General features: G+C 32.6%; 1 protein-coding gene across 1 annotated transcript in view; it reads left to right on the forward strand.

The window, feature by feature from the left end:
- LOC145305883 (uncharacterized) overlaps window positions 1-16659 on the forward strand; it is a 150952-nt gene that overhangs the window by 130619 nt on the left and 3674 nt on the right. Inside the window, exons 8-12 of the mRNA XM_080147733.1 lie at window positions 1974-2008; window positions 2402-2445; window positions 3818-3859; window positions 4562-4673; window positions 5368-5634. Of these exons, the coding sequence (XP_080003859.1) occupies window positions 1974-2008; window positions 2402-2445; window positions 3818-3859; window positions 4562-4673; window positions 5368-5634 (500 nt within the window). The remainder of the gene's footprint in view (window positions 1-1973; window positions 2009-2401; window positions 2446-3817; window positions 3860-4561; window positions 4674-5367; window positions 5635-16659) is intronic.

The raw sequence follows: 16659 nt of genomic DNA on the forward strand, positions 1-16659 counted from the left end.
TGATTCACGAATACACAGGGAGGGAGGGGATAATGGAATGTGTAGACTCATACCCAAAGTTTAAAACCCACAATATCCCAAAAACATTGGGTACTTGCTGAATTTTAATTGGTAAAGTCAAAAACTACTAATAGTGTTTGAACGTTTCAAACACTAATATTAATCTAAAAAAGGGGTAATCTTGTTTATTATCATTGGGTAAAATTATAAGTTTATCCTCGATTGTCTTATCCCTTCAGATCCCTGCGAATGAAAGATAAATTATGTACATGAGTAAAGCTCATTAGGACAATATGCATAGAATAATTATATCACTTTAAAAATTTCTGGTATTGATTATTGAGTTGCTACGCTTCCCAAATAGTACCTAATTGCCATAGGAATTATCATGCAAAGTAGGACAATTCTAACATATCTAAATTAACAGACGGACCGACCGACCCTATTTATAGAAAAGCTTCGCTTTTACAAAGTATAATGATTATCGTTCATGTATTAATTGTGTATATTAGTGTGATATTTTCATGTTTCAAACCATGCTTCATATTTTGTATAATTGTAAAGCTTTTCTTAAAGATTTGATTCGTAAGGTTAGAATAGTCCTATCGTTTCAAACTTTGCATGATGATTCCAGTTATGTACGGTTTAGAAAGGAAATAAAGTTCGTATGTCTATTTAATTTTTTAAAATACAATCCGATTATATAAATAATTAAGCTTTTTGGTCTGTAGCGAAGGATCTCAATAACCGCTAAACCGATATGGTTCTCGTTTTTTATATTTCCTGGGAAGGTTTTAAACAATTTTTCGGAAGGGTATCTGCAACCTTCTTACAAAAAATGTGAGACCCCTCAAAAAAATATTTTTAACTTTTTGCTTTAGAATTCAAATTAAAAATGGGGGCCGGGAGGGTCGACTTTTTTTCCTTCAACCTTAAGTGCCCCTAGATGCTTCTAGGGGCGTAGTCGCTAGTATCTTATATGACATTAACATTCTATACAATTGTTTTTTTTAAGAATATGGATATTAGCAATCCTAACTTAGGAAATTTAGGGTTAGCTTTATTAAAGTTTTTTTTGACTTTATGATTTGTTAAGCTTCGTTTTTGTTATGGATGTAGTCATCCTTGTTTAATATTTATCTTATTTTATGCAATTCATAACATAATTTAGAATTAATAATAAAATATATTTTACTATTAATGACAAGTATTTATTTTATAGTCTAGCAATCACAGGGACGGAGGGATTGGACAATAGGAGGATAATAGTTATCTATCACATCGTATTATAGACAGCTATCCGCGGATATTAAGATAATTGTTTCTATCACGATGCTATGTATGATTATTAAGAACCGGTTCAATTCACACGGATATTAATCGGTTTCGAAGCTATACAGGAAATTATAGGTTACCCTACAAGTGGGTGTGTCTGTCTGTTTGTTGTTCCCTTTGTAATGCTACTCTTTATTATGGTATTTAAATCACTATCTATCAAATCAATCTTCTCTCTCACTATCTATCTATCTTTCTTTCTTTCTTTCTCTCTATCTATCTATCTATCTTTTGTTATTCATTCTATGTAAACTATACATATATCTATCTTTCTCTAATTCTCTCTCTCTCTCTCTCTTTCTCTATTTATCTCCCACTCTATCTTTCTATCTCATCACTTTGTCTTCCTAATGCTCTCTCTCTCTCTTTCTTTCTTTTTACTACTTGCTGAAATAAAAATTTTGTCCATTGCATTGCATAAAATATACATGAAGAACCCATAGTCTTACAAAAACGCGACGGCTTAGAGCTAGACTACACAAACAAGAACAAACTTCTTCAGTAGATAATATATTTCACTTTATTCAAGCCTTCTCAATAATAAATGTTTCTGAACAATCAATATTTCAAAGAACCATTTTTTCAATTAGGAAACTTTAAACTTCTTAAAGAAAACTAATCTTATTTTGATATTTCAGTTGTGCAGGAAGATCTAAGGGCCTGTACGCTGATCCAGGAAATTAAATTAATATTAACCAATTCTTATATAAAACTAACAGGAAGTCTGTCTTTTTTTATTTACCAAAAGATCTTGCTAACCGCTTAACCAATATGGTTCTCCTTCAAAGTTTAGTTTCTCACAGGTCCAGAGAAGGTTTATAACTAGGGGGAGGGTACCACCACCCTCCCAAGAGAAATAACAAAAAGAAAAAATTACCCAATAAAAACTTTTTTACGTTTACTTTATAGAAGGAAAATTTAAAGTGGGTGGGTTTACTTCTACCCCTCCCCCCCCCCCCCCCGCCTAAAGCCTCTAGTAAACAATTATAAAATAAGCTGCGCTTTCTTCCAAAATTGGATCAGCTAAGATAAAATTTGTAAAAAGAATTTATATTAATTAAAATTACAGGCGCCAGATGTCAGGCATGGCATTTCTGCTTAGATGACAGAAGGAACCAAGATTTTATACTTTTCACAAATTGCATATAATGAGACTCGTTCAATCGACTTCAATACAACTATAGACCTTTCGTTAATTTTTAACATAAATTTATATTTTTTTAAATGGGGAATCCAGGAACGATAATAAGAATAATATTATTTTCATAGCATCTCATTATTAGACTCAAATCTAAATTGTTTTAAATTTTTTAAATAGGTTTGGATTATAATTTCTTACTCATATCAGGATATTTTCTACCTCTTTATATATTAACCAATATTCTTAACTAGCGGCTACGCCCCTAGAGGCCTCTAGGGGCACTTAAGTTGGATGGGGGAAGTATTCAATTTTAGTTTTGAAAGAAAAAAAGATTGTAGTGGGGTCATTTTTTCTATTGGGAGGGTGGTGTCACCCTCCTCCAATAGTTATAAGCCTTCCAGGACCTACTTGAAGCTTCACTTATCGGTTTAGCGGTTAGCGAGATCCTCTGGTGCAGACAGACAGAAACACAGACAGAGATCATTTACTTTAATATAATAATGAAAATAATATGATAGTCTTTCTTTGTTTTTACCAAAAGACATAAAAAACTTTAAACTACGAATTATCAAATTATTGTTTAAAAAAACTTGGCAACTAACTATGAAAGCACATTTTTCTACCAATCTATTTGTCCGCCACTTGCATTAATTTTAAGGGATAAGACAATGGAAGTTAAATTTATATACAGCCCCAAATATGATGAACAAATTTATCACTTCAATATACATATACTACAAGTCTATAACGTTTTTAAGCTAACGAATAGGTAATCATGGTTCAAATGGGATTAATTGGCTGAATAGCAGCCCCTAAATTTAATATGTTTTGTTTTCAAATTGAGTTACTGTTTCTTTAAATAATGACATTAAGTAGCTAACTGTTTTTTGAAATCCAATTCGTCCGTACTTGTTTGTACACATTTGCCCCCTTTTTTTTGCAGTATATAAATATTGGTATTGTTGTGGTTTTTAACATTAAAAACAAAAAGTCTTCCTAGATTTTTAAAAAGATTTTTTTACGTTCTTTCGTAAAATATTGTTAACATTTTTACCAATTTTGGATCATAGAAAGAAAACAAAGATTTTGCAAGGTGGAGGACATAAGTAGTTTGAACTCTGGTGTCTGCCATTTAACCTAGGCGGATACCACAGTAGCCTCCCTTCACCACACAAAACAATTTTTGTATGATGTAATAATCTAATTCATTTGAAAATGATTCCCTGAAAAGCTAGGGTTGTGTAGTACAATTGAAAATAGGAAGGGGTTGCTGGGAGGTTCAAAGGACTATTGCAATTCTTATTATTATCTGATGAAAAATTTGTAAAATCTTTGGTAACTAGTTGGACCTTCCTTTGCCCCAATGGAACCATTTTTAATCAGGTAAATTATTTTATTAGTAGCTCCTATTCAAGATAGACAGCTGAAATTTTCAGTGAAGATTCCTATGATATTTTTTTTATCCGTCTTTTTGTCAATCATGCTTCAAAAGTCATTAATGTTTCATATTTTCTTTGTTATGACAACTAAGCATCTGCTCTATAACTCACTTTATCCGTTTTTTAATTCCATAATTTTTGTATTTTTCGCTACTTTAGGATGATGTCATTCTTATGTTTAAGTGAATCCAAGAAACTGTAGCTTCCCTTACCGAATGTCTACTTGTCTACATTAAACGTAGCTATTACTATATTATACACTAGCGGCTTCGCCTCTAGGGGCACTTGAGAAGGGGTGATTTAAATCCTAAAATCCATTTTTAAAATTTTTTTAGTTTTTTATTTTAATAATTTGAAATTTTAAATTTAAAAAAAAATTGTGGGTGGGGGGGTAATTTCTTCAAGGGGCAATATATCTTAAGAGGTTGGTGATACCTTCCCCCAAAATAGTTAAAAACCTCCCCAGGACCTATGAGAAGAAACCCTGTTAAGGAGAACCCAATCGGTTACGCGGTTAGCGAGGTCCTTAAGTACAAACAAACAAACTAACAAACAGATAGACAGACAGACATCGTTTTATATTGTATTATAGATTGTCATCTGTTTTTATCCAAAAACTACTGTCAACGTATTTTAATCCATTTAGGAACTTTTCACTTGTGTTTGGTGGTTTAATTTCGACTGTTCCTTGGCGGAGAGTCTGTACGGACTCAACGAGGAGCTCTATATCATCCCTGAAAATGGCGGCAACATTTTAGGTAGATTTTAATCAGCACGTAGCGCATCCGTTTGTTGTATTATAGCGGAGCAGAACGGATGGCGCAGAACGAATGCGAATTATAGAGTAGCGTTACTATTACTTATTAAGATAGCAGCCTAAGGCATAAAGCACACTAACTTTGAATTTTGTACAAGTTTATTAATCAAAAGTAAACCAACAACTCAAGAATGTGACAATATACAATTAAAAAGATGGATAATAGGTACATGAATAGCTCCACCCCCAACCATGCTTAGCCCACCAATTACAGAATAGTGTGGGTTAAGCAGGATAAATTGGCGGATTTATTTCGCTTTGTATTTAAGAAAGGAATCTTACATTTTAATTACACATTAGACTAAGCGTAGCTAGCTTAGATGCATGACTGTAATGTGATAGGTCTCGGCGGTCAAACACCGCATCATAATAAAAGATTTAAAAAGTCAGGTATTCGACATAAATATTTAGGGAAATGCCCCAGCCTTCCAGACAAAGGTCGTGTAATCAAATGGTTGGTTGTCTGAAGGGCGTTTGGCCATATACCTAATCATGCAAATAATTATGCAAAATTAAATTTAGATCTAGTGATGTATCCTGCATTTTGAGTAGTAGGTTCGCTTTATCATCCTAGTTCCAAAAGTGCTTTGACCTCAACAATAATTACATCCCCCTTGATTTAATTATTATTGCAGAGGAAGGATTTGGGCGTGGCAACCAGAATCAAGGAGGCAACAGGGGCAACCAAGGTGGCAATAGAGGCAATAACAACCAGGGCGGTAACAACAACCAATTCGGCGGCAACAGCAATTTTGGCGGCGCCAACAGCGGTAACAACAACCAGTTTGGCGGCGGAAATAATAATAATTTCGGCGGCGGAAGCAACAATAATTTTGGCGGGCAAGACGGCGGTTTGACTGGCGGATTGGGCGGTAATGATCTTGGTACCTACGGTACGCCAGGTAAAATTAAATTGATTGTCTAAATTAGATTTTTGTAATGAAGATAATGTTAATATTCAATTACCAATCAGAATCAGAAGTATTTAAAATGAAGTTTATTTATGTTGCATTAAAAATTGTTTCATGTACGTACAGATATGTACATTCATAAGATGCTAAATACTTTTTTAAATGTACTAAATATAGAATACAATCTATGTAGAAGTTTTTTTAACAAAAACTTTTGGAAAATTGGAAATATTGTTATGTTTTCAATAAGTTACAAAAATCCGCTATACATAAAATTGTAATTATAAAAATGTGATCATATCCACTTTGCCTGTTTGTCTATACATGACTTTTTTATTATCTGTTATCTTATTTTTGGGTACTTTTATTGAGTTTTGGTTTATTGGTTCCAAATTAGTAGTGTCCAAACTTTTCAACCAAATATTTGATCTACAGAAGGGGTAGTTTTGGTTATCATCATTAGGAATATAAATTAATTTATCATCTATTGTCTTATCCCTTTAGATCCCGTAGTATTTGTTGCAAAAAAAAATATTGTCGTGTGTATATTTTTTTGCATCATCGGTGGAAACCAAAGTCGCCTGTTGACAATAAACAAGGAAGAAAAGTTTCAGAGGATTACTGAAATTTGTTAAACCAATAGCTTACAATTTAAACCTTCTTCAGTACATGAAATCTTAAATATAGACCCCATAGTGTTTAAAGTTTTTGATGGGACATATAAAAACCTATCTATAGACACCTTAACCAGGTTTCAAACTCACTTCTTGCCAATTTGGCTACAGAAAGACAGAACTTTTAAACATTGGGACGTTAGGCTCTGTATATTTAGTTCTCGATGTTTGACATATTAAAAGCGAAGCTTTTCTAAAATTAGGGTCGGTCCGTCCGTACGTCCGTCCGTACGTCCGTAACGGATAGCTTTTTCCGTTAATTTAGGCATGTTAGAATTGTCCTATCGATTTCAAATTTTGCATGGTGATTCCTTTAGTAGTTAGGTACGATTTAGAAAGCGTAGCAACTCTATAATCATTACAAAATGTCCGTACGTCCATTTTAAACATGTTGATTTTTTTACTTTTTTAACAACAAATTTTTATGTGATCAAATCATCGGATTGATCTGATTTTTGGTATATTGATTCCTGGGACAACAAAGTATGATGTAATAAGCGAAGCAACTCTATAATCAAGTCCTAAAAATGTAAGTATGTCCATAAAAATTATCCTGTATCAAGCAGTTTTACAACAAATTTACGTACAATTTTGCTTTGACTCTTATAAATTTATATTATGATAATTAAGTTCTAATATTGATTCCTAGGACAACAAAGTATATTTAATAATAAGCGAAGCAACTCTATAATCAAGTCCTAAAAATGTAAGTATGTCCATAAAAATTATCCTGTATCAAGCAGTTTTACAACAAATTTACTTACAATTTTGCTTTGACTCTTATAAATTTATATTATGATAATTAAGTTCTAACACTATACAAGTGTTAATGTCCATTTGTCCTACCGTTTCAGTGCTTCGCTTTTATGGATGTTATCATCCTTGTTTTTTTATTAACTAATGGTTTTAAAATAAATAAAATATTAAACATCAAAACCCTATATAATATGCATTGACACAGTCGTAATATAATCTTGTAGAAATGCTACGCGTCTTGCAAAAAAAATTGAAAAACCACATGAAATATAAAAAGGTTAATTTAGGTGTAAGTCAGAGGAAGGGAGGGGATATTTGACTGTTTATTACACTAGTACCCAAAGTTTTATAACCACGTTAACTCAAAACGTTGGACACTTTTATTAAATTTTGATTGGTTAGTTCAAAATTAGTAGTGTCATACTCATAACGTTTCGACCAATAATTGTAATCTACAGAAGATGTAATCTTGTATTCTCTCTATGAGGATGTCTATGAATTTATTGTCCATTGTCTTATCCCTTAAGATCCTCTGGGTGTAAGTGCATCTTTGTCTCTTTTATATTCAGAGTTTCAGGTGTGCATTAATTTACACATATGTAATGTTAGCAAATCATCACAACCGCAAAGATATTACAGCAAAAGATAGCATAAAACCACCCGAAAACTTATTTATGGAATTCAAATAGGCCAAAACTATCATGGGACCAAGGGCGTCCAAGCTTTTTCATTTGAGGGGGGGGGGGGGTAATCTTCATATCATATCGGAAAGGACGTCCAATCTTTTAAATTTTTTGAGGGGGAGGGTATAGATTTAAACTTAAAAATTTGGTGGTGCCTACGGTACCACCAAATGTATTTACGGGCCGGGAATCACCCATTTACCCCCACCCCCATTGGACGTCCTTGCCTGGGACCTATGTCTAGCTTGTATAAATTGAAGAACTCAATAGATTCAGTAGTTATCGAAATCTTAAGCTACAAAAAAACCTTTCTAAATATATAAAAGTATTTTATTAGTTTCAGCGTAGCATCTTTTTAATTAACTCTACCAAACAACACTAAACTCTAGCAAACTATCTTTCTTCCCTAGTATCTGCGCTCTTAGAGTCATCCAAAAAAATTTGAATTAAAATTTGGAGGTTTCGTTTTCAAGAGATATTTTCATTTAGAGTTTTAGATACTTTTCTCTTTAATCCTAATATATAAAGTAATAAACTTTTTTGTCTCTCTAACCACTGAACCGATATGGTTCTTTACAGTGAAGCTTCTCAGAGGTCCAGGGAAGGTTTTTAACTATTTTGAGGGAGGGTATCTCCACTCTCCCAATAAAAATGAACCCCCCTCCCCCCCCAAAAAAAGTTTGTTTTTACTTTTTCTTTTTAAAACTCAAATTGAATATGGTGGGGGATCACCTTTTCCCCTCCCACTTTAAGTGCCTCTAGAGGCTTCTAGGGGGCGTAGCCGCTAGTAAACAAAAAAGAAACAGGCCGACACACGGAGTTTACAGTTTTCTTTACAGTTTAGCTTCTCATAGGTCCTGGGAAGGTTTATAACTATTTTTGTGAAGAGTACCAACACCCTTCCAAGTGAAATCACAAAAAAACAAATTTTTTATGTAGAGACTTGAACGCAACATAGAAATGTTACGTATTATTTAAAAAAAACATATAAAGTGCCACTAGAGGCCTCTAGGGGCGTATTCGCTAGTTCTCTATATATAAAGTAGTAAGCTTTTATGTATTTAGCGAAAGATCTTGCTAACCACTGAACCGATATGGTTCTCCTTTACAGTGAAGCTTCTCAGAGGTCTAGGGAAGGTTTTTAGCTATTTTTAACTAACTCCCAATAAGAATGACCCTCCACCCCCATATAAAAGAAGTAAATTTTACCTTTTTTTAAACTCAAAAAGTGCCCCTAGAGGCTTCTAGGGGGCGTAGCCACTAGTAAACAAAAAAAAAACAGGCCAACACACGGAGTTTACACTATAACATAATTGCTACACAATTTCTGTTGTTGCAAAAATAGGCAAACAAAGACAGCTGTTATAGTGTGCAAGCCACAGGTTGAGGCGGTTGCAACATCTTGACAATTTTTCGGTTGTTGTCTGGGTTGTCGTTCAAAACAGTAAATCTTACTTTTTAGAATAGCCATATACAAGAATTTTTGTTGCTATTAATTAATTTAAGATTATAGTTTAAGTTATATTATTACAATTGATTTTTTTTTCAATTATTTTTGATTTTGATAACAAGGGCGATATAAATATCAGGCAAAAAATACTTTATATTTATACTTAATTATACAATTACAATCGGAGCTATCTTTATCCTTACTTAACCCATTAATGACAATAGGGTCTTAAACGACGCACAAATTCAAACCTATACTATCACTCAATTTTTTTATGCTGTCCTTTTTAAATGTTTGTAAATAACTGAATAGAGCTTCAAGTTTTGTCCTCTACATTGCTTGGGCTCTCACTTAATTCGATGACCAGATGAAATCAAATTTTCATGGCAGAAGTGGAAAAAATTTGAAAAAATTTCCACACCAGGTCTAACTTTTTTCTATTAAAGAATTAAAACATACTTATTTATAATTAATTATAGCATTGGTTATATATTTTTAGTTTCTGCTAAGTTTTCTTTAATTTTAGTTAGTTTACATACTTTTTTTTGATAAATTGTTGTGCGTCATATTCGACGCATTCGGACTAATCATTTTAGCCATTGCGTCCTTTTTGACCTTATAGGACTAATCATTTTAGGATTTTACTGTATAATCCATTATAATCTATTAGTTGCTACGCCCCTAACCTCTAGGACGTGTGGGGGATGTCAGGAAAATAGCTTAAAACCATCCCAAGGTATTTATAAAGCTTCCCTGATAAGTAAAACCAATTCAGACCTTCAATTTCTGTAATCTTTGGCTTGAGCCAAAAAACCTTACTACTTTATAGTATGGAATACAATACAAGCAGCGGCTACGCCCCTAGAGGCATCTAGGGCCCTTTAGATTGCAGGGGGAGTCAAATCCCCTCTTTCAATTACAATTTTTTAAAGAAAAAGTTTTTTTTTTAATTTTGGTTTTTTTTATTTTCTAGGGATGATTTCTCTTAAGGGATGGTGGTGATACCCTCCTTCAAAATAGTTATAAACCTTACCAGGACCTAGTAGAAGCTACCATGTAACGGAGCACCATATAGGTTCAGTGGTTAGCAAGGTCCTTTGGTACACACACAAAGACATACAATAACATGTTACTTTATTTTAAGGATATAAAAGTAGTAGCGCAGATAATCTACAACTAGGGTCTGTCTGTACGTCCACCTGTCTGTATTTCCATACTTGCATCCAAATAAATAATAGCTAACTTACAACTAGGGAATGTATGTATGTCTGTCTATATATCCAAAATTACAGCCAATTAAAGACTGTAAATATGTTTATACTTCCGTAATTTTTATTGCAGCCTAGCTGTTAATATATTCATAAAAATAGCGCAAATACTCTACAATTATGGTCTGTCTGTACATCCGTCCGTCTGTACATATATAATTGCATCCAAATAATTAACAACTACGCTACAGCTAAGAAATGTATTGGTTAGGGATCTAAAATAGTAAGTCAATGGCCGATAAATTGATGTACTTACTCAGAGATATTATACCATAAAATCTTTCTGTAGATTACATTTAGTGGTTGAAACATTTGGACACTTAATAAACCAACCAATCAAAATACAAATACAATTCCCCACAGTTGGTAAGACAACATATAAGAAAAAGTTATTATAAAACTTTAAGGATTAACAGGGGCTGGGGGGAGGGGGGGTTGAGGGGTTGTCATGTATTAGGTTGTTCAATATAATTGTCGACAAAATCATATTTCTTTGCTAAACATTTTAAAAAAGTGAAAGGGTATCAATCTGTGTATCTGCTTAACTGATATGCTTCTTTTTTTACTTTGTAGCTTCTCATAGGTCCTAGGAAGGTTTACAACTATTTTTGGGGAGGTTATCTCCACCCTCCAAAGAGAAATCGCCCCTTGAAAAAGACCCGCCAACATAAGAAAAAATAGAATTAACTTAATGAAATTAATTCTTTTTAAATAAAAAATATTGTTGTTGAATTCAATGACCTCTCCCCATCTCAAGTGCTCCTAAAGGCCTCTAGGGGCGTAGCCACTAGTACTAAATAATTATATTCTGAATTGTTTCATACAGACGAATGGACGTACAGACCGACACTGATTGTAGAGTATCTGTGTTATGTATCCTTTTAATAAAGTAACAGGATATACTTTCTACATGTGTCTGTGTGTTGTGTACCAAGGGATCTCACTAACTACTGAACCGATATGGTTCTCCTTTACATGGTAGCTTCTCATAGAACCTGGTAAGGTTTATAAATATTTTGGGGGAGAGTACCACCACCCTCCAAAGAGAAATCGCCACTTAAAAAAGACCTCCAACACAAGAAAAAATAGAATGAACTTAATGAAATTAATACTTTTTTTTAATTCAAAATAAAAAATATTGTTGTAGAATTCAATGACCTCTCCCCATCCCAAGTGCCCCTAATGGCCTCTAGGGGCGTAGTCACTAGTACCAAATAATTATATTCTGAATTGTTTTATACAGACAAATGGACGTACAGACAGACACTGATTGTAGAGTATCTGTGTTATGTATCCTTTTAATAAAGTAACAGGATCTAAATACATTCTACATACATGTGTCTGTGTGTACTAAGGGATCTCACTAACCACTGAACCGATATGGTTCTCCTTTACATTTTAGCTTCTCATAGGACCTGGTAAGGTTTATAACTATTTTAGGGGAGAGTACCACAACCGCTCTAGGAGAAATCACCCCTAGAAAATAATAAACCCCTCTCATTATTTTTTAAAAATTTTTCTTTAAAAACTGTAATTGAAAGAGGGGGTTTGACTCCCCCCAAACCCAAGGGTCCCTTGATGCCTCTAGGGGCGAAGCCACTGCTAGTATAGTGTTCCATACTATAAAGTAGTAAGGTTTTTGTCTGAAGCTAAAGATTATAGAAATTTCGGGTCTGAATTGGTTTTACTTATCAGGAAAGCTTTATAAATATCTTGGGATGGTTTTATGCTATTTTTCTGACATTCCCCACCCACCCTAGAGGTTAGGGGCGAAGCAACTAATAGATTATACAATAAAAGCCTAAGATGATTAGTCCGATATGGTACATAATAGACGCATGGGAAAAATGATTAGTCCGAATGCGTCGGAAACGACGCAAAAAAAAAACTTCTTTGGTATGCCACAAATCAAAAAATCTAAAAATACAAATGTCTTACAATCCCTTAAGGAAGCTGTGTTTAAAATTTTAAGTGATTCTGACGACAGGGGGTAAGTTCGGCACTAATGGGTTAACCTAACCTAACATTAAGTGAGCATAAAATATGGAGGCATAGTTTTGAAAAATTCTTGTTATATGCTTTTTTAAAGCATTTGCGTAATTTTAAAAACACATACAGCAACTGTAAAATTTGGTTTACTTGTAGAAACACTTTAAACAGTAGGTGTAAGGAAGTGATAAAAATAAACTCACGAATTATTGAGCTAAACATTCAGGGATATAGGGATTGGACAATGGAATGTAAATTATTTCCCTCAATTTTGTAAAACAAAGAGTTATGCCATTGAAATATGAAATTTATTTATCGCATCGTATTATAAACAGCTTTCTGCGGATAGTAGAATAAAAAATTATGAGATTTAATCCAGTTTTGTTAGACCCGAATGGAGCGAAGTCTTAGACAAACAAAACTGGTCTTAATTATATACTTTTTATTTTAATATTCTTGGAAAATTGTCTTTAATACATGAAGCAATACATGATTTTTCAGTATAGCTGGGAACCGGTTCTAATCAAGCGGATATAAATCGGTTTCGAAGCTTTACTCGAAATATCTTTACTTCCTCTTAAAACAATTGTAAGCTAATTAGTGTACAGATTAAATTAACATCTATTGTTCCCTCCCTCCCTGTAGTACCAATATAATTCTATTTTGATTTTACATCAGTCATTTTTACAGCACCGGCACCACGGGGCTAAAAAAAACTAGTTTTAATCTTATAATTGTACATTCTATATCCGCGGAAAGCCGTTTATAATAAAATAACTATTCTCGTATTCATTCGAAAACGATTAATATCCGGTGGATTAGAACCGGTTCTCATCTATACGAAAAAAAACTATATCTAGCATTGTATTATATCCAGTTTTCTACGAATATAAAACTGGTTTTAATCTTATAATTGTAAATTTATATCCGCGGAAAGCTGTTTATATTACAATGCGAAAAATATTATATTATTATTTAGAACTATTATCAAGTTTAATTAAAGAAAATATTAAGGACAAACCAGGGACAAGGGAAGGCTATTCTGGCAAACAATGCTTTAGAGCTGATTTCATAGATTTCCAGTTAAAACTAGATGATGAGATTATGCAACTTTTGGCAGAATTTAATGAGAAAATCAAGCATTATTTTATTAGGTTTTGCTCACTTTACTACAAGCCATGCAAAAAGGATAGTCAGAGATTAGTTCCATGTTCAGTTCTGAGATAACCGAGCTAATTAATGCTTTTTACATATTTTATATATTTCATCTAAATCATAGACTACTCGTAAATTATATGTTTAATAGTGAATAAAATTTATTGAAAATCCAAAAGAGTGGATAGCTGTAATATTTCAAAAAATATTTAAGATTGTTTAGATATTTATCTCATCTAAAAATTTTACATAAAAAAAGTTTTTACGACACCTATCAATAAAATTCTAAACTACATAACTATTCTTTTCCAAATCATTAATTTTATAATATATGTTGTGGTTTAATTTGGTATTTTTTGACAACATCTTGCCTCTAATTGCGAAACAAGTTGGAGGGAAGTGTCGAAATAGGAAATGTAAATAAGGAGCTTCCCTGAAATCATAAAATGATTTATCATGTCCTGCAATACTTGAACATAAAAACAACTAATCTTCTCGAATATTAACAATTTAAAAACTTATTACACCATTTAAAATTGGGTAATTTTCCCCAAAGTGCCTTGTAGAGCACAGAATCCCCCCTTTCCCCACCATTAACTTAAAACAAATTGTAAACGATCAAAGGGGCGGGGGTCCTTTTGGTATAGCATTAAGGAAACCAAAAGATAAATATCTTAATAAGGAATTGTCCTATCAATTCAAACTTTACATGCTAATTCCTATAGCTGTTAGGTACCACTTAGAAAGCGCAGCAACTCTATAATCGTTACCAGAAAGTTCATTCGTTCATTTAAAACAGGCTTATTTTTTACTTTTTTTACAACAAATTTTTGTATGTTAAAATTATCCTAGTTATCAGATTTTTTGAATACTGATTCCAATTACAACAAGGTAAAGTGTTATAAGCGAAGCATTTCTATAATAAAGTCCTAAAAACGTCATTATGTCCTTAAACAGTAACATGTATTTAATCAGTTTTGCAACAAATTTACTTACAATTTTGTAGACATATGCATTAATATTCAGTTTATTCAGTTCTGACACTCTACTAGAGTTAATTTATGTTTGTCCTTCAATTTCAGCGCTTCGCTTATGAATGTTGTCATCCTTGTTTTAATAAGTAATGAACAATGAATTTTATTTTTGAGCTTTAGAGTATTTTATGATGTATTTTAATCATTAAATCAATATGAAACTTTTGTCTTAACTTGCTTTAAGGGGTTAATAAAAGTGTTTGAAAATGCATCAAAGTAAAAATTTATTTAAATATTTTGTTTTTTGTCTTTAATCAGTTACAAATATTATGGAAAAGAAAAAAATTTAAAGATTTAAATTTTAGGAAGTAATTAAAAATATTTTTTTAATCTCCCTACTTTTGAATTGTTTAGTAAGAATTCTTTTGTTTGTTTTGAAAAATGGTCTGCTAATTTCTTATTTAATATTGAGGTTTAGTGATGAGATTTAGCGAATTTAAACCCTAATGTTCTTTACTATAAACCCTTTTTGATAATAGTTGAATCATCCATAACATTCAAAACTTTTAAAGGTTTCGTGATAAGATTGCGTGATTTTAATAGAATTGTTGGTCAGAAAGACATTCCCTTGTCCCTGAGGACAAACAGTTTTTATTTCAAATACCATATCAATTCATACATAATCTTTTTAGCTTGGCAAATTTTTTTGTGGATTATTAGTCATTAAAATCACCCAAACTGCGTTAGGATTGAAGTGTAAAATGACGGATAATTAAATAATATGAAATTGATATTTTAAAATATAATTGCTTGCAGTCGAGAGCCTTACTACTCTATAATTCACTTTGTCGGTATGTCCGTCTGGAAGTCCGTAACACTATAGGGCAAAATGATTAACTTAGTCCGTCGGCCTGTCACTTATGCTTCAAAAATATAAATTATAGATATTGAAACATTAAAATGCATTTAAAAGGTTTCGTGATATTATTCTTGAACTTTGAACACTGAATTTCTCTCTTTAGCATAAATATATGTAATTTCCATTTTTGTGTTTTGCTACTCATGGATGCTGTCATTCTTGTTTTTTCGATGATCTAATCCTATTATACAAAGAAGTGGGCATTTTTTTGTTTGTAGCGAAGGATCTCGCTAACCACTTTACCGTCATGGTTTTCCTTTAGAGTGTAGCTTCTCATAGGTCCTTGGAGGGTTTATTAATATTAAATATGATACTTGTGCAGAAGTGAATGCACACAAACAAAGGGCCGAAACACATAAATCTAATTACCCCAAAAAACAAAACAAAAATTACCCCCACCCCCCTAATTAAAAAAGCTTGGACGCCCCTGAATTAGTGGTTGTGAGGCGTTTGGACACTAAACTAAATGAATCGACCAGTCAAAATTCTATAAAAGTCCTCAAAGTTGTTAAGCCAACGAATAAGAAAACATTATTATAAAACTTTGGGGACTAGTGTAATAAACAGCCCAATGTCTCCTTCCTCCCTGGGTATAGTATCTATCATTTGCTTAGTCCTGTATACTTAAATTTTAATCAAAACCAGGATGACAACATCCATAAGTAGCGAAGATCCAAAATTAGTATGAAAAGTATGAACAATGTAAACTTATTTCATCCCTGAAAATTTCAGGCTCCTACCTTGATCGAAAAGGAGCCGAAAAAAATCACGTTTCCCTAAAAACGTTTCAGACGGACCTACGGACACACGGACATTTCCAATTATAGAGTAGCTTCGCTACTAAAAATACTGTAATTTTGAGATAATCCTCAAGTTTTTACTTTTATTATTTTGGTTTCCTTTTTGGTTTTGTGCATTTTCTGAGTGATGGTAAAAAATATAATTATTTAAATGACATTTTTTTCTAATTTTTTTGAACAGTTCTTTAAAAGGTTAAAAGATCAGGAGCAATTTTTTAAAGTAATACACAAAAGTTCCATTGTTGGTTTAAGGTTATTTTACTTTATGGTTTGGTTTCAGGCTATTTTCTTTCCCTCTCCCTATTCCTTCAAATAAAAGGATGGATAGATGCTAGGGGCACAGCCGCT

This window comes from Acartia tonsa, chromosome 14, assembly GCF_053477335.1.
Source record: "Acartia tonsa isolate MP-2025a chromosome 14, ASM5347733v1, whole genome shotgun sequence".
Classification (NCBI taxonomy): Eukaryota; Metazoa; Arthropoda; class Copepoda; order Calanoida; family Acartiidae; genus Acartia; species Acartia tonsa.